The following is a 23,891-nucleotide window of genomic DNA, read 5'->3' on the forward strand; positions in this document are numbered from 1 at the left end:
TTGCGCTCCAAAGGAGTGCGGATGGAAACAACAGCTGGGGACAGCCCACAACTCAGCTCTTCCTATCACAACTTCATTACCTGGCCTGAGGTCTGTGGCCAGCACTCCTGAAAAGAAGGAGATGAGATCCAAACCTCCCCGAGTCCCTCAGCACTCGGCAGGGCCCATCTGCTGCCCAGACACCTAGGGCAGACGGGACCGCAGCTCCGGTCACGGCCAGCAGGGGCGCTGTTGGCTCCCGGCTGGGCAGGGCACGTGCCAAGTTTCCCCCAAGGCTGCAGAGGGCACTGTGGCACCAGCTCAGGGCTCATGCCGGAATGGCGGCTTCTCCGTGACAGGAAGGGATGGAAGAAAGGCTTTGCTTTGAGAAGCCCGGGGGGCCGTTGATCCCACTGCCACAGCTGGACTCTTGGCAGCAGCAAGATGGAACAGCTGGAACGAGTACAAATCGCGGGGTGGTGGATGAGATGTATCAGATGCTCTGCAGCTGAAGCTGGAACTGCGGGATGTCTCTGCAGGCAGGGCGCTCAATGGAGCAAAACCCAGAGCAGTGCCAAAGAAGCAGCAGGGGCCCAGCAGTGGCAGCCCAGCTCCAAGCAGTGCTCATAAAGGCAAGGTGGTGGTGAGAAGCCCCTCTTTTAGAGAGGCAGAGTGTTAACAAGGTCCCTGTGCAAAGGTGGCTCTTCTGGGCAGAACTCCACTCTCAGTAGAAGAAAGGCAGCAGGAGACCAAACCCCACCGTGGTGATGAATTCTCCCCACAGCGCTGCCATCTCTCTCCACTCTGAAAGCTGAGAGAGAAAGACAGCTAGGGGCTGCACTCAAAGACATTTTCTCAGTCCAAAAATCTCGGCATCTTGGGCCTCCATGAGAAACACTTTGATAAAACAAGTGCAGCCCAATGCCTTCTTTCCCTGAACTTGGCCACTTCTTTTCTCTCTCTTAAGTACCCCAGGCATTAGTGTTTCCTCCCAAATCAAGGGACAAAATGCCTGGAGAAAAAAAAACCCAAACAGAAAGATTCTAACCCTCAACATCTGCTAAAGGGGAGAGAACAGCACTCAGCTGTGCTATGTGGTTACATCTCACAGCAGAGCAACACCTGAATATGGGTTCTGCTCCGTCCTGCTCAGTCAGCACCAGCCTGCTGAGATGTAGAAACGCAGCTGGCATTGGCCTGGACAGGAGGAGCCTGTGTCCCACCCTGCTCACCAGCAACGTTCCACCAGAAGGAGATCCACTGAACGATAACACCCTGCAGAAACGGCCTGGCTGCCTTGCTGTTTCTTCCTCTCCATAAATCAGAAATGAAGAGTGCAGGAGGCAGAGGCTGATTTCAGTGCTAGATCTCATGGCCAGCTTGAAGCCATAACCATTCAGCTGTAGACCCCACACAAAGTGCCATTCCTGATGTCAAAGGAAACATCGCTCTCTCTGACATCACGAACACTCCAGCGAACAGTCCTGCTGCTCTGACCTGCACATGCCCTCAGCAGTGTCACCCAAGCACAGAATGATGCACTTGTACACAAACATGCCTGCATGGAATAATGCAAAGATCTGTGTGGTCCCAGAAAGTCAGCAAAGAGTCAGGAACAGACAGCAAAGATGTGCAGTTCTGGGAACTCTGCTGACGAGATACTGGAGACAAGTCTGGCAGAAAATTACTCAGGTGTCCTGGACAAGGATCAGGCCCCAGACAACTCCTGATATTCCCAGAGGACCCACTGAGAGTGCACAGAAAGATGACAATCCAAATGAGGCCAACACCATTTTTTCTCTGAGCACTGTTAAAGTAGCAACAGAGTCCATCCCTCCCAGCACAGGCAGAACTGTGTGCAACACTGAGTGGCCATCATGGAGAGATGGGAAAAGCAACAGAAAATGATGTGTCACGATCCCTCACATGGCATGTCCTTGGGCATTGGGGCAAGAAGCACGAGACTGACGCCCATTTCCTGACATCTTGGACAAAACCAAACCCACAGGAATGACACGGGTGAACACATTTGTCCACAGAGAATGCTGCCAGCTGATGGTTGAGCATTCTAAATGCACACAGCATTGGTTTTGCCCAGGAAATCCTTGAATCTCTCATCCCAGTGCTTACAGAAATGACTCTTCATGTAGGAAAGCCCAGAGAATTAGCCAGGAAATGAAAAGGCAGCAGTACAGGAAACCAGGACACTGCCCCTACCATTACCTGGAATAGTGCACATTTGACATGAGCTGGTCAGAAAATTATGGCTTCCACTAAGGAGCCTCTGCGCCTGAGTCAAGGCAGGACTGCTATAAAAGGCAGCCCAAGTCTCTGCTCTCTCATCCACTTCTCTCACCTCCTCCTCCTCAGGAATCAGGTGAGTGCAGAGCCTCTTCTCCTACTGCTGCTTCAAGAGCAGCTCTTGCCTAGCTGGAGGTCACAGCTGGGAGGGGCTGTCGGAGCCAAGGCCTGGGAGCTGCTTGTGCTGGGAGAGGGCAGGGGAGAGAAGGTCTTGTGCAGACAGAGAGAGGCTGGGACTTGGCTGAGGATGCTCCTGGGCTTTGAGCTGGGCTGTGCAGTGGGGGCCAGGAGGTGCCTTGGCTGCAGGGTGTTTGGGTGCCCTGCTCCTTCTCATGAGTCCTCACTCTGTGCTTCTCCCTGCCCTCTGTGCCAGGTGCACCTGTGAGCCCAAGCCATGTCCTGCTGCAAGCCCTGCGACCCTTGCTGCCAGCCCTGCGGCCCCTGCCCGCTGGCCAGCAGCTGCAATGAGTGCTGTGTCAGGCAGTGCCAGAGCTCCCACGTTGCCATTCAGCCGCCTGCTGTGCTGGTGACCCTGCCCGGCGCCATCCTCAGCTCCTCCCCACAGAACACCGCCGTGGGATCCTCCACCTCTGCTGCTGTTGGCAGCATCCTCAGCTCTCAGGGAGTGCCCATCAGCTCTGGGGGCTTTGACATCTCCTGCATCACCAACTGCTTTGGTGGCAGCAGATGCCGTCCCTGCTAAAGCTGCTGGCCATGTCTTCCGGCAACAACTCCCAAGACTTCCAACCACGCCTTTGGGCAGGAGATAGAGCTTCTGACAATTGTATTTAGAGCTTTGGACCATGGCTTCCTTGTTCTACTCTCCTCTCCTCTTCTGTCCCTCTCTACCCAGACACTCTAGTGTGGACATGCCGTCCTTCCTTCCTCTGCAAAGCAGCGCAAAGAAAGCACATGGGAGCTCCATCAAAGCGGCTGCTCCTGGTGCTCTCTGTCAGCCAGCTCCTTTTCTTCTTTAAACTTATTAAATTATGTTGCATTCAAGCCGTGGCCTCTGAGTTGTCTATTGTACTGGGGCAACCCCTCCACTTTGTTCAGGAAAACGCAAAGAAAGCAATGTTCTGGGTGCGTTGTAGCGGATTTATTTTTTGCCCTTTTCTCTTGGAGCTGATGAAGAACATCCCTGGCTATGTGGCAGACAAAGGCCATCATGGAGACTTGCGCTCCAAAGGAGTGTGGATGGAAACAACAGCTGGGGACAGCCCACAACTCAGCTCTTCCTATCACAACTTCATTACCTGGCCTGAGGTCTGTGGCCAGCACTCCTGAAAAGAAGGAGATGAGATCCAAACCTCCCCGAGTCCCTCAGCACTCGGCAGGGCCCATCTGCTGCCCAGACACCTAGGGCAGACGGGACCGCAGCTCCGGTCACGGCCAGCAGGGGCGCTGTTGGCTCCCGGCTGGGCAGGGCACGTGCCAAGTTTCCCCCAAGGCTGCAGAGGGCGCTGTGGCACCAGCTCAGGGCTCATGCCGGAATGGCGGCTTCTCCGTGACAGGAAGGGATGGAAGAAAGGCTTTGCTTTGAGAAGCCTGGGGGGCCGTTGATCCCACTGCCACAGCTGGACTCTTGGCAGCAGCAAGATGGAACAGCTGGAACGAGTACAAATCGCGGGGTGGTGGATGAGATGTATCAGATGCTCTGCAGCTGAAGCTGGAACTGCGGGATGTCTCTGCAGGCAGGGCGCTCAATGGAGCAAAACCCAGAGCAGTGCCAAAGAAGCAGCAGGGGCCCAGCAGTGGCAGCCCGGCTCCAAGCAGTGCTCATAAAGGCAAGGTGGTGGTGAGAAGCCCCTCTTTTAGAGAGGCAGAGTGTTAACAAGGTCCCTGTGCAAAGGTGGCTCTTCTGGGCAGAACTCCACTCTCAGTAGAAGAAAGGCAGCAGGAGACCAAACCCCACCGTGGTGATGAATTCTCCCCACAGCGCTGCCATCTCTCTCCACTCTGAAAGCTGAGAGAGAAAGACAGCTAGGGGCTGCACTCAAAGACATTTTCTCAGTCCAAAAATCTCGGCATCTTGGGCCTCCATGAGAAACACTTTGATAAAACAAGTGCAGCCCAATGCCTTCTTTCCCTGAACTTGGCCACTTCTTTTCTCACTCTTAAGTACCCCAGGCATTAGTGTTTCCTCCCAAATCAAGGGACAAAATGCCTGGAGAAAAAAAAAACCCAAACAGAAAGATTCTAACCCTCAACATCTGCTAAAGGGGAGAGAACAGCACTCAGCTGTGCTATGTGGTTACATCTCACAGCAGAGCAACACCTGAATATGGGTTCTGCTCCGTCCTGCTCAGTCAGCACCAGCCTGCTGAGATGTAGAAACACAGCTGGCATTGGCCTGGACAGGAGGAGCCTGTGTCCCACCCTGCTCACCAACAACGTTCCACCTGAAGGAGAACCACTTCATGGTAACACCCTGCAGAAGTGGCCCGGCTGCCTTGCTGTTTCTCCCTCTCCATGAAACAGAAATGGAGAGTGCAGGAGGCAGAAGCTGATTTCAGTGCTAGTACTCGGCAAGGTTGAAGCCATGACCACTCAGCTGTAGATTCCATACAAAATGACATTCCTGATGTCAAAGGAAACATCGCTCTCTCTGACATCACGAACACTCCAGCGAACAGTCCTGCTGCTCTGACCTGCACATGCCCTCAGCAGTGTCACCCAAGCACAGAATGATGCACTTGTACACAAACATGCCTGCATGGAATAATGCAAAGATCTGTGTGGTCCCAGAAAGTCAGCAAAGAGTCAGGAACAGACAGCAAAGATGTGCAGTTCTGGGAACTCTGCTGACGAGATACTGGAGACAAGTCTGGCAGAAAATTACTCAGGTGTCCTGGACAAGGATCAGGCCCCAGACAACTCCTGATATTCCCAGAGGACCCACTGAGAGTGCACAGAAAGATGACAATCCAAATGAGGCCAACACCATTTTTTCTCTGAGCACTGTTAAAGTAGCAACAGAGTCCATCCCTCCCAGCACAGGCAGAACTGTGTGCAACACTGAGTGGCCATCATGGAGAGATGGGAAAAGCAACAGAAAATGATGTGTCACGATCCCTCACATGGCATGTCCTTGGGCATTGGGGCAAGAAGCACGAGACTGACGCCCATTTCCTGACATCTTGGACAAAACCAAACCCACAGGAATGACACGGGTGAACACATTTGTCCACAGAGAATGCTGCCAGCTGATGGTCTGAGCATTCTAAATGCACACAGCATTGGTTTTGCCCAGGAAATCCTTGAATCTCTCATCCCAGTGCTTACAGAAATGACTCTTCATGTAGGAAAGCCCAGAGAATTAGCCAGGAAATGAAAAGGCAGCAGTACAGGAAACCAGGACACTGCCCCTACCATTACCTGGAATAGTGCACATTTGACATGAGCTGGTCAGAAAATTATGGCTTCCACTAAGGAGCCTCTGCGCCTGAGGCAGGCCGGGACTGCTATAAAAGGCAGCCCAAGTCTCTGCTCTCTCATCCACTTCTCTCACCTCCTCCTCCTCAGGAATCAGGTGAGTGCAGAGCCTCTTCTCCTGCTGCTGCTTCAAGAGCAGCTCTTGCCTAGCTGGAGGTCACAGCTGGGAGGGGCTGTCAGAGCCAAGGCCTGGGAGCTGCTTGTGCTGGGAGAGGGCAGGGGAGAGAAGGTCTTGTGCAGACAGAGAGAGGCTGGGACTGGGCTGAGGACGCTCCTGGTCTTTGAGCTGGGCAGTGCAGTGGGGGCCTGGAGGTGCCTTGGCTGCAGGGTGTTTGGGTGCCCTGCTCCTTCTCATGAGTCCTCACTCTGTGCTTCTCCCTGCCCTCTGTGCCAGGTGCACCTGTGAGCCCAAGCCATGTCCTGCTGCAAGCCCTGCGACCCTTGCTGCCAGCCCTGCGGCCCCTGCCCGCTGGCCAGCAGCTGCAATGAGTGCTGTGTCAGGCAGTGCCAGAGCTCCCACGTTGCCATTCAGCCGCCTGCTGTGCTGGTGACCCTGCCCGGCGCCATCCTCAGCTCCTCCCCACAGAACACCGCCGTGGGATCCTCCACCTCTGCTGCTGTTGGCAGCATCCTCAGCTCTCAGGGAGTGCCCATCAGCTCTGGGGGCTTTGACATCTCCTGCATCACCAACTGCTTTGGTGGCAGCAGATGCCGTCCCTGCTAAAGCTGCTGGCCATGTCTTCCGGCAACAACGCCCAAGACTTCCAACCATGCCTTTGGGCAGGAGATAGAGCTTCTGACAATTGTATTTAGAGCTTTGGACCATGGCTTCCTTGTTCTACTCTCCTCTCCTCTTCTGTCCCTCTCTACCCAGACACTCTAGTGTGGACATGCCGTCCTTCCTTCCTCTGCAAAGCAGCGCAAAGAAAGCACATGGGAGCTCCATCAAAGCGGCTGCTCCTGGTGCTCTCTGTCAGCCAGCTCCTTTTCTTCTTTAAACTTATTAAATTATGTTGCATTCAAGCCGTGGCCTCTGAGTTGTCTATTGTACTGGGGCAACCCCTCCACTTTGTTCAGGAAAACGCAAAGAAAGCAATGTTCTGGGTGCGTTGTAGCGGATTTATTTTGTGCCCTTTTCTCTTGGAGCTGATGAAGAACATCCCTGGCTATGTGGCAGACAAAGGCCATCACGGAGACTTGCGCTCCAAAGGAGTGCGGATGGAAACAACAGCTGAGGACAGCCCACAACTCAGCTCTTCCTATCACAACTTCATTACCTGTCCTGAGGTCGGTGGCCAGCACTCCTGAAAAGAAGGAGATGAGATCCAAACCTCCCCGAGTCCCTCAGCACTCGGCAGGGCCCAGCTGCTGCCCAGACACCCAGGGCAGACGGGACCGCAGCTCCGGTCACGGCCAGCAGGGGCGCTGTTGGCTCCCGGCTGGGCAGGGCACGTGCCAAGTTTCCCCCAAGGCTGCAGAGGGCGCTGTGGCACCAGCTCAGGGCTCATGCCGGAATGGCGGCTTCTCCGTGACAGGAAGGGATGGAAGAAAGGCTTTGCTTTGAGAAGCCCGGGGGGCCGTTGATCCCACTGCCACAGCTGGACTCTTGGCAGCAGCAAGATGGAACAGCTGGAACGAGTACAAATCGCGGGGTGGTGGATGAGATGTATCAGATGCTCTGCAGCTGAAGCTGGAACTGCGGGATGTCTCTGCAGGCAGGGCGCTCAATGGAGCAAAACCCAGAGCAGTGCCAAAGAAGCAGCAGGGGCCCAGCAGTGGCAGCCCGGCTCCAAGCAGTGCTCATAAAGGCAAGGTGGTGGTGAGAAGCCCCTCTTTTAGAGAGGCAGAGTGTTAACAAGGTCCCTGTGCAAAGGTGGCTCTTCTGGGCAGAACTCCACTCTCAGTAGAAGAAAGGCAGCAGGAGACCAAACCCCACCGTGGTGATGAATTCTCCCCACAGCGCTGCCATCTCTCTCCACTCTGAAAGCTGAGAGAGAAAGACAGCTAGGGGCTGCACTCAAAGACATTTTCTCAGTCCAAAAATCTCGGCATCTTGGGCCTCCATGAGAAACACTTTGATAAAACAAGTGCAGCCCAATGCCTTCTTTCCCTGAACTTGGCCACTTCTTTTCTCTCTCTTAAGTACCCCAGGCATTAGTGTTTCCTCCCAAATCAAGGGACAAAATGCCTGGAGAAAAAAAAACCCAAACAGAAAGATTCTAACCCTCAACATCTGCTAAAGGGGAGAGAACAGCACTCAGCTGTGCTATGTGGTTACATCTCACAGCAGAGCAACACCTGAATATGGGTTCTGCTCCGTCCTGCTCAGTCAGCACCAGCCTGCTGAGATGTAGAAACGCAGCTGGCATTGGCCTGGACAGGAGGAGCCTGTGTCCCACCCTGCTCACCAGCAACGTTCCACCAGAAGGAGATCCACTGAACGATAACACCCTGCAGAAACGGCCTGGCTGCCTTGCTGTTTCTTCCTCTCCATAAATCAGAAATGAAGAGTGCAGGAGGCAGAGGCTGATTTCAGTGCTAGATCTCATGGCCAGCTTGAAGCCATAACCATTCAGCTGTAGACCCCACACAAAGTGCCATTCCTGATGTCAAAGGAAACATCGCTCTCTCTGACATCACGAACACTCCAGCGAACAGTCCTGCTGCTCTGACCTGCACATGCCCTCAGCAGTGTCACCCAAGCACAGAATGATGCACTTGTACACAAACATGCCTGCATGGAATAATGCAAAGATCTGTGTGGTCCCAGAAAGTCAGCAAAGAGTCAGGAACAGACAGCAAAGATGTGCAGTTCTGGGAACTCTGCTGACGAGATACTGGAGACAAGTCTGGCAGAAAATTACTCAGGTGTCCTGGACAAGGATCAGGACCCAGACAACTCCTGATATTCCCAGAGGACCCACTGAGAGTGCACAGAAAGATGACAATCCAAATGAGGCCAACACCATTTTTTCTCTGAGCACTGTTAAAGTAGCAACAGAGTCCATCCCTCCCAGCACAGGCAGAACTGTGTGCAACACTGAGTGGCCATCATGGAGAGATGGGAAAAGCAACAGAAAATGATGTGTCACGATCCCTCACATGGCATGTCCTTGGGCATTGGGGCAAGAAGCACGAGACTGACGCCCATTTCCTGACATCTTGGACAAAACCAAACCCACAGGAATGACACGGGTGAACACATTTGTCCACAGAGAATGCTGCCAGCTGATGGTCTGAGCATTCTAAATGCACACAGCATTGGTTTTGCCCAGGAAATCCTTGAATCTCTCATCCCAGTGCTTACAGAAATGACTCTTCATGTAGGAAAGCCCAGAGAATTAGCCAGGAAATGAAAAGGCAGCAGTACAGGAAACCAGGACACTGCCCCTACCATTACCTGGAATAGTGCACATTTGACATGAGCTGGTCAGAAAATTATGGCTTCCACTAAGGAGCCTCTGCGCCTGAGGCAGGCCGGGACTGCTATAAAAGGCAGCCCAAGTCTCTGCTCTCTCATCCACTTCTCTCACCTCCTCCTCCTCAGGAATCAGGTGAGTGCAGAGCCTCTTCTCCTGCTGCTGCTTCAAGAGCAGCTCTTGCCTAGCTGGAGGTCACAGCTGGGAGGGGCTGTCAGAGCCAAGGCCTGGGAGCTGCTTGTGCTGGGAGAGGGCAGGGGAGAGAAGGTCTTGTGCAGACAGAGAGAGGCTGGGACTGGGCTGAGGACGCTCCTGGTCTTTGAGCTGGGCAGTGCAGTGGGGGCCTGGAGGTGCCTTGGCTGCAGGGTGTTTGGGTGCCCTGCTCCTTCTCATGAGTCCTCACTCTGTGCTTCTCCCTGCCCTCTGTGCCAGGTGCACCTGTGAGCCCAAGCCATGTCCTGCTGCAAGCCCTGCGACCCTTGCTGCCAGCCCTGCGGCCCCTGCCCGCTGGCCAGCAGCTGCAATGAGTGCTGTGTCAGGCAGTGCCAGAGCTCCCACGTTGCCATTCAGCCGCCTGCTGTGCTGGTGACCCTGCCCGGCGCCATCCTCAGCTCCTCCCCACAGAACACCGCCGTGGGATCCTCCACCTCTGCTGCTGTTGGCAGCATCCTCAGCTCTCAGGGAGTGCCCATCAGCTCTGGGGGCTTTGACATCTCCTGCATCACCAACTGCTTTGGTGGCAGCAGATGCCGTCCCTGCTAAAGCTGCTGGCCATGTCTTCCGGCAACAACGCCCAAGACTTCCAACCATGCCTTTGGGCAGGAGATAGAGCTTCTGACAATTGTATTTAGAGCTTTGGACCATGGCTTCCTTGTTCTACTCTCCTCTCCTCTTCTGTCCCTCTCTACCCAGACACTCTAGTGTGGACATGCCGTCCTTCCTTCCTCTGCAAAGCAGCGCAAAGAAAGCACATGGGAGCTCCATCAAAGCGGCTGCTCCTGGTGCTCTCTGTCAGCCAGCTCCTTTTCTTCTTTAAACTTATTAAATTATGTTGCATTCAAGCCGTGGCCTCTGAGTTGTCTATTGTACTGGGGCAACCCCTCCACTTTGTTCAGGAAAACGCAAAGAAAGCAATGTTCTGGGTGCGTTGTAGCGGATTTATTTTGTGCCCTTTTCTCTTGGAGCTGATGAAGAACATCCCTGGCTATGTGGCAGACAAAGGCCATCACGGAGACTTGCGCTCCAAAGGAGTGCGGATGGAAACAACAGCTGAGGACAGCCCACAACTCAGCTCTTCCTATCACAACTTCATTACCTGTCCTGAGGTCGGTGGCCAGCACTCCTGAAAAGAAGGAGATGAGATCCAAACCTCCCCGAGTCCCTCAGCACTCGGCAGGGCCCAGCTGCTGCCCAGACACCCAGGGCAGACGGGACCGCAGCTCCGGTCACGGCCAGCAGGGGCGCTGTTGGCTCCCGGCTGGGCAGGGCACGTGCCAAGTTTCCCCCAAGGCTGCAGAGGGCGCTGTGGCACCAGCTCAGGGCTCATGCCGGAATGGCGGCTTCTCCGTGACAGGAAGGGATGGAAGAAAGGCTTTGCTTTGAGAAGCCCGGGGGGCCGTTGATCCCACTGCCACAGCTGGACTCTTGGCAGCAGCAAGATGGAACAGCTGGAACGAGTACAAATCGCGGGGTGGTGGATGAGATGTATCAGATGCTCTGCAGCTGAAGCTGGAACTGCGGGATGTCTCTGCAGGCAGGGCGCTCAATGGAGCAAAACCCAGAGCAGTGCCAAAGAAGCAGCAGGGGCCCAGCAGTGGCAGCCCGGCTCCAAGCAGTGCTCATAAAGGCAAGGTGGTGGTGAGAAGCCCCTCTTTTAGAGAGGCAGAGTGTTAACAAGGTCCCTGTGCAAAGGTGGCTCTTCTGGGCAGAACTCCACTCTCAGTAGAAGAAAGGCAGCAGGAGACCAAACCCCACCGTGGTGATGAATTCTCCCCACAGCGCTGCCATCTCTCTCCACTCTGAAAGCTGAGAGAGAAAGACAGCTAGGGGCTGCACTCAAAGACATTTTCTCAGTCCAAAAATCTCGGCATCTTGGGCCTCCATGAGAAACACTTTGATAAAACAAGTGCAGCCCAATGCCTTCTTTCCCTGAACTTGGCCACTTCTTTTCTCTCTCTTAAGTACCCCAGGCATTAGTGTTTCCTCCCAAATCAAGGGACAAAATGCCTGGAGAAAAAAAAACCCAAACAGAAAGATTCTAACCCTCAACATCTGCTAAAGGGGAGAGAACAGCACTCAGCTGTGCTATGTGGTTACATCTCACAGCAGAGCAACACCTGAATATGGGTTCTGCTCCGTCCTGCTCAGTCAGCACCAGCCTGCTGAGATGTAGAAACGCAGCTGGCATTGGCCTGGACAGGAGGAGCCTGTGTCCCACCCTGCTCACCAGCAACGTTCCACCAGAAGGAGATCCACTGAACGATAACACCCTGCAGAAACGGCCTGGCTGCCTTGCTGTTTCTTCCTCTCCATAAATCAGAAATGAAGAGTGCAGGAGGCAGAGGCTGATTTCAGTGCTAGATCTCATGGCCAGCTTGAAGCCATAACCATTCAGCTGTAGACCCCACACAAAGTGCCATTCCTGATGTCAAAGGAAACATCGCTCTCTCTGACATCACGAACACTCCAGCGAACAGTCCTGCTGCTCTGACCTGCACATGCCCTCAGCAGTGTCACCCAAGCACAGAATGATGCACTTGTACACAAACATGCCTGCATGGAATAATGCAAAGATCTGTGTGGTCCCAGAAAGTCAGCAAAGAGTCAGGAACAGACAGCAAAGATGTGCAGTTCTGGGAACTCTGCTGACGAGATACTGGAGACAAGTCTGGCAGAAAATTACTCAGGTGTCCTGGACAAGGATCAGGACCCAGACAACTCCTGATATTCCCAGAGGACCCACTGAGAGTGCACAGAAAGATGACAATCCAAATGAGGCCAACACCATTTTTTCTCTGAGCACTGTTAAAGTAGCAACAGAGTCCATCCCTCCCAGCACAGGCAGAACTGTGTGCAACACTGAGTGGCCATCATGGAGAGATGGGAAAAGCAACAGAAAATGATGTGTCACGATCCCTCACATGGCATGTCCTTGGGCATTGGGGCAAGAAGCACGAGACTGACGCCCATTTCCTGACATCTTGGACAAAACCAAACCCACAGGAATGACACGGGTGAACACATTTGTCCACAGAGAATGCTGCCAGCTGATGGTCTGAGCATTCTAAATGCACACAGCATTGGTTTTGCCCAGGAAATCCTTGAATCTCTCATCCCAGTGCTTACAGAAATGACTCTTCATGTAGGAAAGCCCAGAGAATTAGCCAGGAAATGAAAAGGCAGCAGTACAGGAAACCAGGACACTGCCCCTACCATTACCTGGAATAGTGCACATTTGACATGAGCTGGTCAGAAAATTATGGCTTCCACTAAGGAGCCTCTGCGCCTGAGGCAGGCCGGGACTGCTATAAAAGGCAGCCCAAGTCTCTGCTCTCTCATCCACTTCTCTCACCTCCTCCTCCTCAGGAATCAGGTGAGTGCAGAGCCTCTTCTCCTGCTGCTGCTTCAAGAGCAGCTCTTGCCTAGCTGGAGGTCACAGCTGGGAGGGGCTGTCAGAGCCAAGGCCTGGGAGCTGCTTGTGCTGGGAGAGGGCAGGGGAGAGAAGGTCTTGTGCAGACAGAGAGAGGCTGGGACTGGGCTGAGGACGCTCCTGGTCTTTGAGCTGGGCAGTGCAGTGGGGGCCTGGAGGTGCCTTGGCTGCAGGGTGTTTGGGTGCCCTGCTCCTTCTCATGAGTCCTCACTCTGTGCTTCTCCCTGCCCTCTGTGCCAGGTGCACCTGTGAGCCCAAGCCATGTCCTGCTGCAAGCCCTGCGACCCTTGCTGCCAGCCCTGCGGCCCCTGCCCGCTGGCCAGCAGCTGCAATGAGTGCTGTGTCAGGCAGTGCCAGAGCTCCCACGTTGCCATTCAGCCGCCTGCTGTGCTGGTGACCCTGCCCGGCGCCATCCTCAGCTCCTCCCCACAGAACACCGCCGTGGGATCCTCCACCTCTGCTGCTGTTGGCAGCATCCTCAGCTCTCAGGGAGTGCCCATCAGCTCTGGGGGCTTTGACATCTCCTGCATCACCAACTGCTTTGGTGGCAGCAGATGCCGTCCCTGCTAAAGCTGCTGGCCATGTCTTCCGGCAACAACGCCCAAGACTTCCAACCATGCCTTTGGGCAGGAGATAGAGCTTCTGACAATTGTATTTAGAGCTTTGGACCATGGCTTCCTTGTTCTACTCTCCTCTCCTCTTCTGTCCCTCTCTACCCAGACACTCTAGTGTGGACATGCCGTCCTTCCTTCCTCTGCAAAGCAGCGCAAAGAAAGCACATGGGAGCTCCATCAAAGCGGCTGCTCCTGGTGCTCTCTGTCAGCCAGCTCCTTTTCTTCTTTAAACTTATTAAATTATGTTGCATTCAAGCCGTGGCCTCTGAGTTGTCTATTGTACTGGGGCAACCCCTCCACTTTGTTCAGGAAAACGCAAAGAAAGCAATGTTCTGGGTGCGTTGTAGCGGATTTATTTTGTGCCCTTTTCTCTTGGAGCTGATGAAGAACATCCCTGGCTATGTGGCAGACAAAGGCCATCACGGAGACTTGCGCTCCAAAGGAGTGCGGATGGAAACAACAGCTGAGGACAGCCCACAACTCAGCTCTTCCTATCACAACTTCATTACCTGTCCTGAGGTCGGTGGCCAGCACTCCTGAAAAGAAGGAGATGAGATCCAAACCTCCCCGAGTCCCTCAGCACTCGGCAGGGCCCAGCTGCTGCCCAGACACCCAGGGCAGACGGGACCGCAGCTCCGGTCACGGCCAGCAGGGGCGCTGTTGGCTCCCGGCTGGGCAGGGCACGTGCCAAGTTTCCCCCAAGGCTGCAGAGGGCGCTGTGGCACCAGCTCAGGGCTCATGCCGGAATGGCGGCTTCTCCGTGACAGGAAGGGATGGAAGAAAGGCTTTGCTTTGAGAAGCCTGGGGGGCCGTTGATCCCACTGCCACAGCTGGACTCTTGGCAGCAGCAAGATGGAACAGCTGGAACGAGTACAAATCGCGGGGTGGTGGATGAGATGTATCAGATGCTCTGCAGCTGAAGCTGGAACTGCGGGATGTCTCTGCAGGCAGGGCGCTCAATGGAGCAAAACCCAGAGCAGTGCCAAAGAAGCAGCAGGGGCCCAGCAGTGGCAGCCCGGCTCCAAGCAGTGCTCATAAAGGCAAGGTGGTGGTGAGAAGCCCCTCTTTTAGAGAGGCAGAGTGTTAACAAGGTCCCTGTGCAAAGGTGGCTCTTCTGGGCAGAACTCCACTCTCAGTAGAAGAAAGGCAGCAGGAGACCAAACCCCACCGTGGTGATGAATTCTCCCCACAGCGCTGCCATCTCTCTCCACTCTGAAAGCTGAGAGAGAAAGACAGCTAGGGGCTGCACTCAAAGACATTTTCTCAGTCCAAAAATCTCGGCATCTTGGGCCTCCATGAGAAACACTTTGATAAAACAAGTGCAGCCCAATGCCTTCTTTCCCTGAACTTGGCCACTTCTTTTCTCTCTCTTAAGTACCCCAGGCATTAGTGTTTCCTCCCAAATCAAGGGACAAAATGCCTGGAGAAAAAAAAACCCAAACAGAAAGATTCTAACCCTCAACATCTGCTAAAGGGGAGAGAACAGCACTCAGCTGTGCTATGTGGTTACATCTCACAGCAGAGCAACACCTGAATATGGGTTCTGCTCCGTCCTGCTCAGTCAGCACCAGCCTGCTGAGATGTAGAAACGCAGCTGGCATTGGCCTGGACAGGAGGAGCCTGTGTCCCACCCTGCTCACCAACAACGTTCCACCTGAAGGAGAACCACTTCATGGTAACACCCTGCAGAAGTGGCCCGGCTGCCTTGCTGTTTCTCCCTCTCCATGAAACAGAAATGGAGAGTGCAGGAGGCAGAAGCTGATTTCAGTGCTAGTTCTCGGCCAGCTTGAAGCCATGACCACTCAGCTGTAGACCCCACACAAAGTGCCATTCCTGATGTCAAAGGAAGCATCGCTCTCTCTGACATCACGAACACTCCATCGAACAGTCCTGCTGCTCTGACCTGCACATGCCCTCAGCAGTGTCACCCAAGCACAGAATGATGCACTTGTACACAAACATGCCTGCATGGAATAATGCAAAGATCTGTGTGATCCCAGAAAGTCAGCAAAGAGTCAGGAACAGACAGCAAAGATGTGCAGTTCTGGGAACTCTGCTGACGAGATACTGGAGACAAGTCTGGCAGAAAATTACTCAGGTGTCCTGGACAAGGATCAGGACCCAGACAACTCCTGATATTCCCAGAGGACCCACTGAGAGTGCACAGAAAGATGACAATCCAAATGAGGCCAACACCATTTTTTCTCTGAGCACTGTTAAAGTAGCAACAGAGTCCATCCCTCCCAGCACAGGCAGAACTGTGTGCAACACTGAGTGGCCATCATGGAGAGATGGGAAAAGCAACAGAAAATGATGTGTCACGATCCCTCACATGGCATGTCCTTGGGCATTGGGGCAAGAAGCACGAGACTGACGCCCATTTCCTGACATCTTGGACAAAACCAAACCCACAGGAATGACACGGGTGAACACATTTGTCCACAGAGAATGCTGCCAGCTGATGGTTGAGCATTCTAAATGCACACAGCATTGGTTTTGCCCAGGAAATCCTTGAATCTCTCATCCCAGTGCTTACAGAAATGACTCTTCATGTAGGAAAGCCCAGAGAATTAGCCAGGAAATGAAAAGGCAGCAGTACAGGAAACCAGGACACTGCCCCTACCATTACCTGGAATAGTGCACATTTGACATGAGCTGGTCAGAAAATTATGGCTTCCACTAAGGAGCCTCTGCGCCTGAGTCAAGGCAGGACTGCTATAAAAGGCAGCCCAAGTCTCTGCTCTCTCATCCACTTCTCTCACCTCCTCCTCCTCAGGAATCAGGTGAGTGCAGAGCCTCTTCTCCTGCTGCTGCTTCAAGAGCAGCTCTTGCCTAGCTGGAGGTCACAGCTGGGAGGGGCTGTCAGAGCCAAGGCCTGGGAGCTGCTTGTGCTGGGAGAGGGCAGGGGAGAGAAGGTCTTGTGCAGACAGAGAGAGGCTGGGACTGGGCTGAGGACGCTCCTGGTCTTTGAGCTGGGCAGTGCAGTGGGGGCCTGGAGGTGCCTTGGCTGCAGGGTGTTTGGGTGCCCTGCTCCTTCTCATGAGTCCTCACTCTGTGCTTCTCCCTGCCCTCTGTGCCAGGTGCACCTGTGAGCCCAAGCCATGTCCTGCTGCAAGCCCTGCGACCCTTGCTGCCAGCCCTGCGGCCCCTGCCCGCTGGCCAGCAGCTGCAATGAGTGCTGTGTCAGGCAGTGCCAGAGCTCCCACGTTGCCATTCAGCCGCCTGCTGTGCTGGTGACCCTGCCCGGCGCCATCCTCAGCTCCTCCCCACAGAACACCGCCGTGGGATCCTCCACCTCTGCTGCTGTTGGCAGCATCCTCAGCTCTCAGGGAGTGCCCATCAGCTCTGGGGGCTTTGACATCTCCTGCATCACCAACTGCTTTGGTGGCAGCAGATGCCGTCCCTGCTAAAGCTGCTGGCCATGTCTTCCGGCAACAACGCCCAAGACTTCCAACCATGCCTTTGGGCAGGAGATAGAGCTTCTGACAATTGTATTTAGAGCTTTGGACCATGGCTTCCTTGTTCTACTCTCCTCTCCTCTTCTGTCCCTCTCTACCCAGACACTCTAGTGTGGACATGCCGTCCTTCCTTCCTCTGCAAAGCAGCGCAAAGAAAGCACATGGGAGCTCCATCAAAGCGGCTGCTCCTGGTGCTCTCTGTCAGCCAGCTCCTTTTCTTCTTTAAACTTATTAAATTATGTTGCATTCAAGCCGTGGCCTCTGAGTTGTCTATTGTACTGGGGCAACCCCTCCACTTTGTTCAGGAAAACGCAAAGAAAGCAATGTTCTGGGTGCGTTGTAGCAGATTTATTTTGTGCCCTTTTCCCTTGGAGCTGATGAAGAACATCCCTGGCTATGTGGCAGACAAAGGCCATCATGGAGACTTGCGCTCCAAAGGAGTGCGGATGGAAACAACAGCTGGGGACAGCCCACAACTCAGCTCTTCCTATCACAACTTCATTACCTGGCCTGAGGTCTGTGGCCAGCACTCCTGAAAAGAAGGAGATGAGATCCAAACCTCCCCGAGTCCCTCAGCACTCGGCAGGGCCCATCTGCTGCCCAGACACCTAGGGCAGACGGGACCGCAGCTCCGGTCACGGCCAGCAGGGGCGCTGTTGGCTCCCGGCTGGGCAGGGCACGTGCCAAGTTTCCCCCAAGGCTGCAGAGGGCGCTGTGGCACCAGCTCAGGGCTCATGCCGGAATGGCGGCTTCTCCGTGACAGGAAGGGATGGAAGAAAGGCTTTGCTTTGAGAAGCCCGGGGGGCCGTTGATCCCACTGCCACAGCTGGACTCTTGGCAGCAGCAAGATGGAACAGCTGGAACGAGTGCAAATCGCGGGGTGGTGGATGAGATGTATCAGATGCTCTGCAGCTGAAGCTGGAACTGCGGGATGTCTCTGCAGGCAGGGCGCTCAATGGAGCAAAACCCAGAGCAGTGCCAAAGAAGCAGCAGGGGCCCAGCAGTGGCAGCCCGGCTCCAAGCAGTGCTCATAAAGGCAAGGTGGTGGTGAGAAGCCCCTCTTTTAGAGAGGCAGAGTGTTAACAAGGTCCCTGTGCAAAGGTGGCTCTTCTGGGCAGAACTCCACTCTCAGTAGAAGAAAGGCAGCAGGAGACCAAACCCCACCGTGGTGATGAATTCTCCCCACAGCGCTGCCATCTCTCTCCACTCTGAAAGCTGAGAGAGAAAGACAGCTAGGGGCTGCACTCAAAGACATTTTCTCAGTCCAAAAATCTCGGCATCTTGGGCCTCCATGAGAAACACTTTGATAAAACAAGTGCAGCCCAATGCCTTCTTTCCCTGAACTTGGCCACTTCTTTTCTCTCTCTTAAGTACCCCAGGCATTAGTGTTTCCTCCCAAATCAAGGGACAAAATGCCTGGAGAAAAAAAAACCCAAACAGAAAGATTCTAACCCTCAACATCTGCTAAAGGGGAGAGAACAGCACTCAGCTGTGCTATGTGGTTACATCTCACAGCAGAGCAACACCTGAATATGGGTTCTGCTCCGTCCTGCTCAGTCAGCACCAGCCTGCTGAGATGTAGAAACGCAGCTGGCATTGGCCTGGACAGGAGGAGCCTGTGTCCCACCCTGCTCACCAGCAACGTTCCACCAGAAGGAGATCCACTGAACGATAACACCCTGCAGAAACGGCCTGGCTGCCTTGCTGTTTCTTCCTCTCCATAAATCAGAAATGAAGAGTGCAGGAGGCAGAGGCTGATTTCAGTGCTAGATCTCATGGCCAGCTTGAAGCCATAACCATTCAGCTGTAGACCCCACACAAAGTGCCATTCCTGATGTCAAAGGAAACATCGCTCTCTCTGACATCACGAAAACTCCAGCGAACAGTCCTGCTGCTCTGACCTGCACATGCCCTCAGCAGTGTCACCCAAGCACAGAATGATGCACTTGTACACAAACATGCCTGCATGGAATAATGCAAAGATCTGTGTGGTCCCAGAAAGTCAGCAAAGAGTCAGGAACAGACAGCAAAGATGTGCAGTTCTGGGAACTCTGCTGACGAGATACTGGAGACAAGTCTGGCAGAAAATTACTCAGGTGTCCTGGACAAGGATCAGGCCCCAGACAACTCCTGATATTCCCAGAGGACCCACTGAGAGTGCACAGAAAGATGACAATCCAAATGAGGCCAACACCATTTTTTCTCTGAGCACTGTTAAAGTAGCAACAGAGTCCATCCCTCCCAGCACAGGCAGAACTGTGTGCAACACTGAGTGGCCATCATGGAGAGATGGGAAAAGCAACAGAAAATGATGTGTCACAATCCCTCACATGGCATGTCCTTGGGCATTGGGGCAAGAAGCACGAGACTGACGCCCATTTCCTGACATCTTGGACAAAACCAAACCCACAGGAATGACACGGGTGAACACATTTGTCCACAGAGAATGCTGCCAGCTGATGGTCTGAGCATTCTAAATGCACACAGCATTGGTTTTGCCCAGGAAATCCTTGAATCTCTCATCCCAGTGCTTACAGAAATGACTCTTCATGTAGGAAAGCCCAGAGAATTAGCCAGGAAATGAAAAGGCAGCAGTACAGGAAACCAGGACACTGCCCCTACCATTACCTGGAATAGTGCACATTTGACACGAGCTGGTCAGAAAATTATGGCTTCCACTAAGGAGCCTCTGGGCCTGAGGCAGGCCGGGACTGCTATAAAAGGCAGCCCAAGTCTCTGCTCTCTCATCCACTTCTCTCACCTTCTCCTCCTCAGGATACAGGTGAGTGCAGAGCCTCTTCTCCTGCTGCTGCTTCAAGAGCAGCTCTTGCCTGGCTGGAGGTCTCAGCTGTGAGGGGCTGTCAGAGCCAAGGCCTGGGAGCTGCTTGTGCTGGGAGAGGGCAGGGGAGAGAAGGTCTTGTGCAGACAGAGAGAGGCTGGGACTTGGCTGAGGATGCTCCTGGGCTTTGAGCTGGGCTGTGCAGTGGGGGCCAGGAGGTGCCTTGGCTGCAGGGTGTTTGGGTGCACTGCTGCTTCTCATGTGTCCTTACTCTGTGCTTCTCCCTGCCCTCTGTGCCAGGTGCATCTGTGAGCCCAAGCCATGTCCTGCTGCAAGCCCTGCGACCCTTGCTGCCAGCCCTGCGGCCCCTGCCCGCTGGCCAGCAGCTGCAATGAGTGCTGTGTCAGGCAGTGCCAGAGCTCCCATGTGGTCATTGAGCCGCCTGCTGTGCTGGTGACCCTGCCCGGCGCCATCCTCAGCTCCTCCCCACAGAACACCGCCGTGGGATCCTCCACCTCTGCTGCTGTTGGCAGCATCCTCAGCTCTCAGGGAGTGCCCATCAGCTCTGGGGGCTTTGACATCTCCTGCATCACCAACTGCTTTGGTGGCAGCAGATGCCGTCCCTGCTAAAGCTGCTGGCCATGTCTTCCGGCAACAACGCCCAAGACTTCCAACCATGCCTTTGGGCAGGAGATAGAGCTTCTGACAATTGTATTTAGAGCTTTGGACCATGGCTTCCTTGTTCTACTCTCCTCTCCTCTTCTGTCCCTCTCTACCCAGACACTCTAGTGTGGACATGCAGAGCATGTCTTTCCTCTGCAGAGCACTGCAAAGAGCTCCACATGGGAGCTCCATCGAAGTGGCTGCTCCTGGTGCTCTCTGTCAGCCAGCTCCTTTTCTTCTTTAAACTTATTAAATTATGTTGCATTCAAGCCGTGGCCTCTGAGTTGTCTATTGCACTGGGGCAACCCCTCCACTTTGTTCAGGACAACGCAAAGAAAGCAATGTTCTGGGTGCGTTGTAGCGGATTTATTTTGTGCCCTTTTCCCTTGGAGCTGATGAAGAACATCCCTGGCTATGTGGCAGACAAAGGCCATCATGGAGACTTGCGCTCCAAAGGAGTGCGGATGGAAACAACAGCTGGGGACAGCCCACAACTCAGCTCTTCCTATCACAACTTCATTACCTGGCCTGAGGTCTGTGGCCAGCACTCCTGAAAAGAAGGAGATGAGATCCAAACCTCCCCGAGTCCCTCAGCACTCGGCAGGGCCCAGCTGCTGCCCAGACACCCAGGGCAGACGGGACCGCAGCTCCGGTCACGGCCAGCAGGGGCGCTGTTGGCTCCCGGCTGGGCAGGGCGCGTGCCAAGATTCCGCCAAGGCTGCAGAGGGCGCTGTGGCACCAGCTCAGGGCTCATGCCGGAATGGCGGCTTGACCGAGACAGGAAGGGATGGAAGAAAGGCTTTGCTTTGAGAAGCCTGGGGGGCAGCTGATCCCACTGCCACAGCTGGACTCTTGGGACCAGCAAGCTGGAACAGCAGGAATTAATTAAAATCCCTGGGTGGTGGATGAAATGTATCAGAAGCTCTGCAGCTGAAGCTGGAATTACGGGATGTCTCTGCAGGCAGGGGCTGCGGCCCTGCAGTGCAACAAAACCCAGAGCAGTGGCGAAAAAGCTGCAGGGGCCCAAGAGTGGCAGCCTGGCTCCAAGCAGTTAAAGGAAAGGCGGAGTGGGAATTCCAAGCACCTGAATAGATGGTGAAAAGTCCCTCATCTAGTGAGGTAGAGTGTAAACAAGGTCCCAGTGCAATGGCTGCTCTTACGAGCAGAGTTCCACACGCACTAGAAGAAAGGCAGCAGGAGATGGAACCCCAGAGTGGCGATTAATTCTCCCCTCAGCGCTGCCATGTCTCTCCCTGCTGAAACACTCAAATAAGAGGAGTGCAGCCAAATGCCTTCCTCCCCTCAGCATGGCCACTTCTTCTGTCTTCCTTAACTACCCAGTCACTCACAGTTTTTAGGAAATTATGGAACAAAATTCCTGGAGGAAAAAACAACCAAACAAAAACATTCTAACCCTCTACAGCCTCCAAAGGGAAGGGAACCGCACTCAGCTATGGTATATGTGTTGATCCAGCTGGCCTGTATCTCACAGCAGAGCAACACCTGAAAATGGGTTCCTTTGATCCAAGACCCATGTGCTGGGGAGTCTCAGCCCTGCTCAGTCAGCACCAGCCTGCTGAGATGTAGAAACGCAGCTGGCATTGGCCTGGACAGGAGGAGCCTGTGTCCCACCCTGCTCACCAGCAACGTTCCACCAGAAGGAGATCCACTGAACGATAACACCCTGCAGAAACGGCCTGGCTGCCTTGCTGTTTCTTCCTCTCCATAAATCAGAAATGAAGAGTGCAGGAGGCAGAGGCTGATTTCAGTGCTAGATCTCATGGCCAGCTTGAAGCCATAACCATTCAGCTGTAGACCCCACACAAAGTGCCATTCCTGATGTCAAAGGAAACATCGCTCTCTCTGACATCACGAACACTCCAGCGAACAGTCCTGCTGCTCTGACCTGCACATGCCCTCAGCAGTGTCACCCAAGCACAGAATGATGCACTTGTACACAAACATGCCTGCATGGAATAATGCAAAGATCTGTGTGGTCCCAGAAAGTCAGCAAAGAGTCAGGAACAGACAGCAAAGATGTGCAGTTCTGGGAACTCTGCTGACGAGATACTGGAGACAAGTCTGGCAGAAAATTACTCAGGTGTCCTGGACAAGGATCAGGCCCCAGACAACTCCTGATATTCCCAGAGGACCCACTGAGAGTGCACAGAAAGATGACAATCCAAATGAGGCCAACACCATTTTTTCTCTGAGCACTGTTAAAGTAGCAACAGAGTCCATCCCTCCCAGCACAGGCAGAACTGTGTGCAACACTGAGTGGCCATCATGGAGAGATGGGAAAAGCAACAGAAAATGATGTGTCACGATCCCTCACATGGCATGTCCTTGGGCATTGGGGCAAGAAGCACGAGACTGACGCCCATTTCCTGACATCTTGGACAAAACCAAACCCACAGGAATGACACGGGTGAACACATTTGTCCACAGAGAATGCTGCCAGCTGATGGTCTGAGCATTCTAAATGCACACAGCATTGGTTTTGCCCAGGAAATCCTTGAATCTCTCATCCCAGTGCTTACAGAAATGACTCTTCATGTAGGAAAGCCCAGAGAATTAGCCAGGAAATGAAAAGGCAGCAGTACAGGAAACCAGGACACTGCCCCTACCATTACCTGGAATAGTGCACATTTGACACGAGCTGGTCAGAAAATTATGGCTTCCACTAAGGAGCCTCTGGGCCTGAGTCAAGGCAGGACTGCTATAAAAGGCAGCCCAAGTCTCTGCTCTCTCATCCACTTCTCTCACCTCCTCCTCCTCAGGAATCAGGTGAGTGCAAAGCCCCTTCTCCTCCTCCTCCTGCTGCTGCTTCAAGAGCAGCTCTTGCCTGGCTGGAGGTCTCAGCTGAGAGGGGCTGTTGGAGCTGAGGGCTGGGAGCTGCTTGTGCTGGGAGAGGGCAGGGGACAGAAGGTCTTGTGCAGACAGAGAGAGGCTGGGACTGGGCTGAGAACACTCCTGGGCATTGAGCTGGGCCAGGAGGTGCCTTGGCTGCAGGGGGTTTGGGTGCACTGCTGCTTCTCATGTGTCCTTACTCTGTGCTTCTCCCTGCCCTCTGTGCCAGGTGCACCTGTGAGCCCCAGCCATGTCCTGCTGCAAGCCCTGCGACCCATGCTGCCAGCCCTGCGGCCCCTGCCCACTGGCCAGCAGCTGCAATGAGTGCTGTGTCAGTCAGTGCCAGAGCTCCCACGTTGTCATCGAGCCCTCCCCTGTGCTGGTGACCCTGCCTGGCCCCATCCTCAGCTCCTTCCCACAGAACACCGCCGTGGGATCCTCCACCTCTGCTGCTGTTGGCAACATCCTGAGCTGTGGCGGAGTGCCCATCAGCTCTGGGGGCTTTGACATCTCCTGCATCACCAGCTGCTTTGGTGGCAGCAGATGCCGTCCCTGCTAGTTGTGCTGGCATCATCCTTGGGAAAGAATCTTCAAGGCCTTGGAACCTGGCACTGCCAGGAGGTAGAGCTTAGGGATATTTTCTTTACAGCTTCATGGCATTGTTCAGTTGTTTTACTTTTCTCTTTCTTTCCTTTGCTCCCAATATCTCCCCAGGCCAGCCTAATGGAGACATGTTGTCTTCCC

The 23,891-nt window shown here is 54.1% G+C and overlaps 5 protein-coding genes and 1 pseudogene across 5 annotated transcripts; all 6 read left to right on the forward strand.

Moving 5' to 3' along the window:
• Window positions 1-2,674: 2,674 nt before the first annotated feature.
• LOC135286533 (feather keratin Cos1-2-like) lies at window positions 2,675-2,983 on the forward strand. The gene has a single exon (XM_064399622.1). The coding sequence runs from the start codon at window positions 2,675-2,677 to the stop codon at window positions 2,981-2,983; it is 309 nt and encodes a 102-aa protein (XP_064255692.1).
• Window positions 2,984-6,130: 3,147 nt separating this feature from the next.
• Window positions 6,131-6,439, forward strand: LOC135286534 (feather keratin Cos1-2-like). The gene has a single exon (XM_064399623.1). The coding sequence runs from the start codon at window positions 6,131-6,133 to the stop codon at window positions 6,437-6,439; it is 309 nt and encodes a 102-aa protein (XP_064255693.1).
• A 3,148-nt stretch (window positions 6,440-9,587) lies between these two features.
• On the forward strand, window positions 9,588-9,896 carry LOC135286535 (feather keratin Cos1-2-like). Its single transcript, XM_064399624.1, has one exon. The coding sequence runs from the start codon at window positions 9,588-9,590 to the stop codon at window positions 9,894-9,896; it is 309 nt and encodes a 102-aa protein (XP_064255694.1).
• Window positions 9,897-13,044: 3,148 nt separating this feature from the next.
• LOC135286536 (feather keratin Cos1-2-like) lies at window positions 13,045-13,353 on the forward strand. Its single transcript, XM_064399625.1, has one exon. It carries the CDS (start codon window positions 13,045-13,047, stop codon window positions 13,351-13,353), a length of 309 nt encoding a protein of 102 aa, XP_064255695.1.
• Window positions 13,354-16,498: 3,145 nt separating this feature from the next.
• LOC135286538 (feather keratin Cos1-2-like) lies at window positions 16,499-16,807 on the forward strand. Its single transcript, XM_064399626.1, has one exon. It carries the CDS (start codon window positions 16,499-16,501, stop codon window positions 16,805-16,807), a length of 309 nt encoding a protein of 102 aa, XP_064255696.1.
• A 3,148-nt stretch (window positions 16,808-19,955) lies between these two features.
• LOC135286539 (uncharacterized) lies at window positions 19,956-23,706 on the forward strand (annotated as a pseudogene).
• The last annotated feature ends 185 nt before the right edge of the window (window positions 23,707-23,891 follow it).

This window comes from Passer domesticus, chromosome 27 (assembly GCF_036417665.1).
Source record: "Passer domesticus isolate bPasDom1 chromosome 27, bPasDom1.hap1, whole genome shotgun sequence".
In the NCBI taxonomy this organism is placed as follows: domain Eukaryota; kingdom Metazoa; phylum Chordata; class Aves; order Passeriformes; family Passeridae; genus Passer; species Passer domesticus.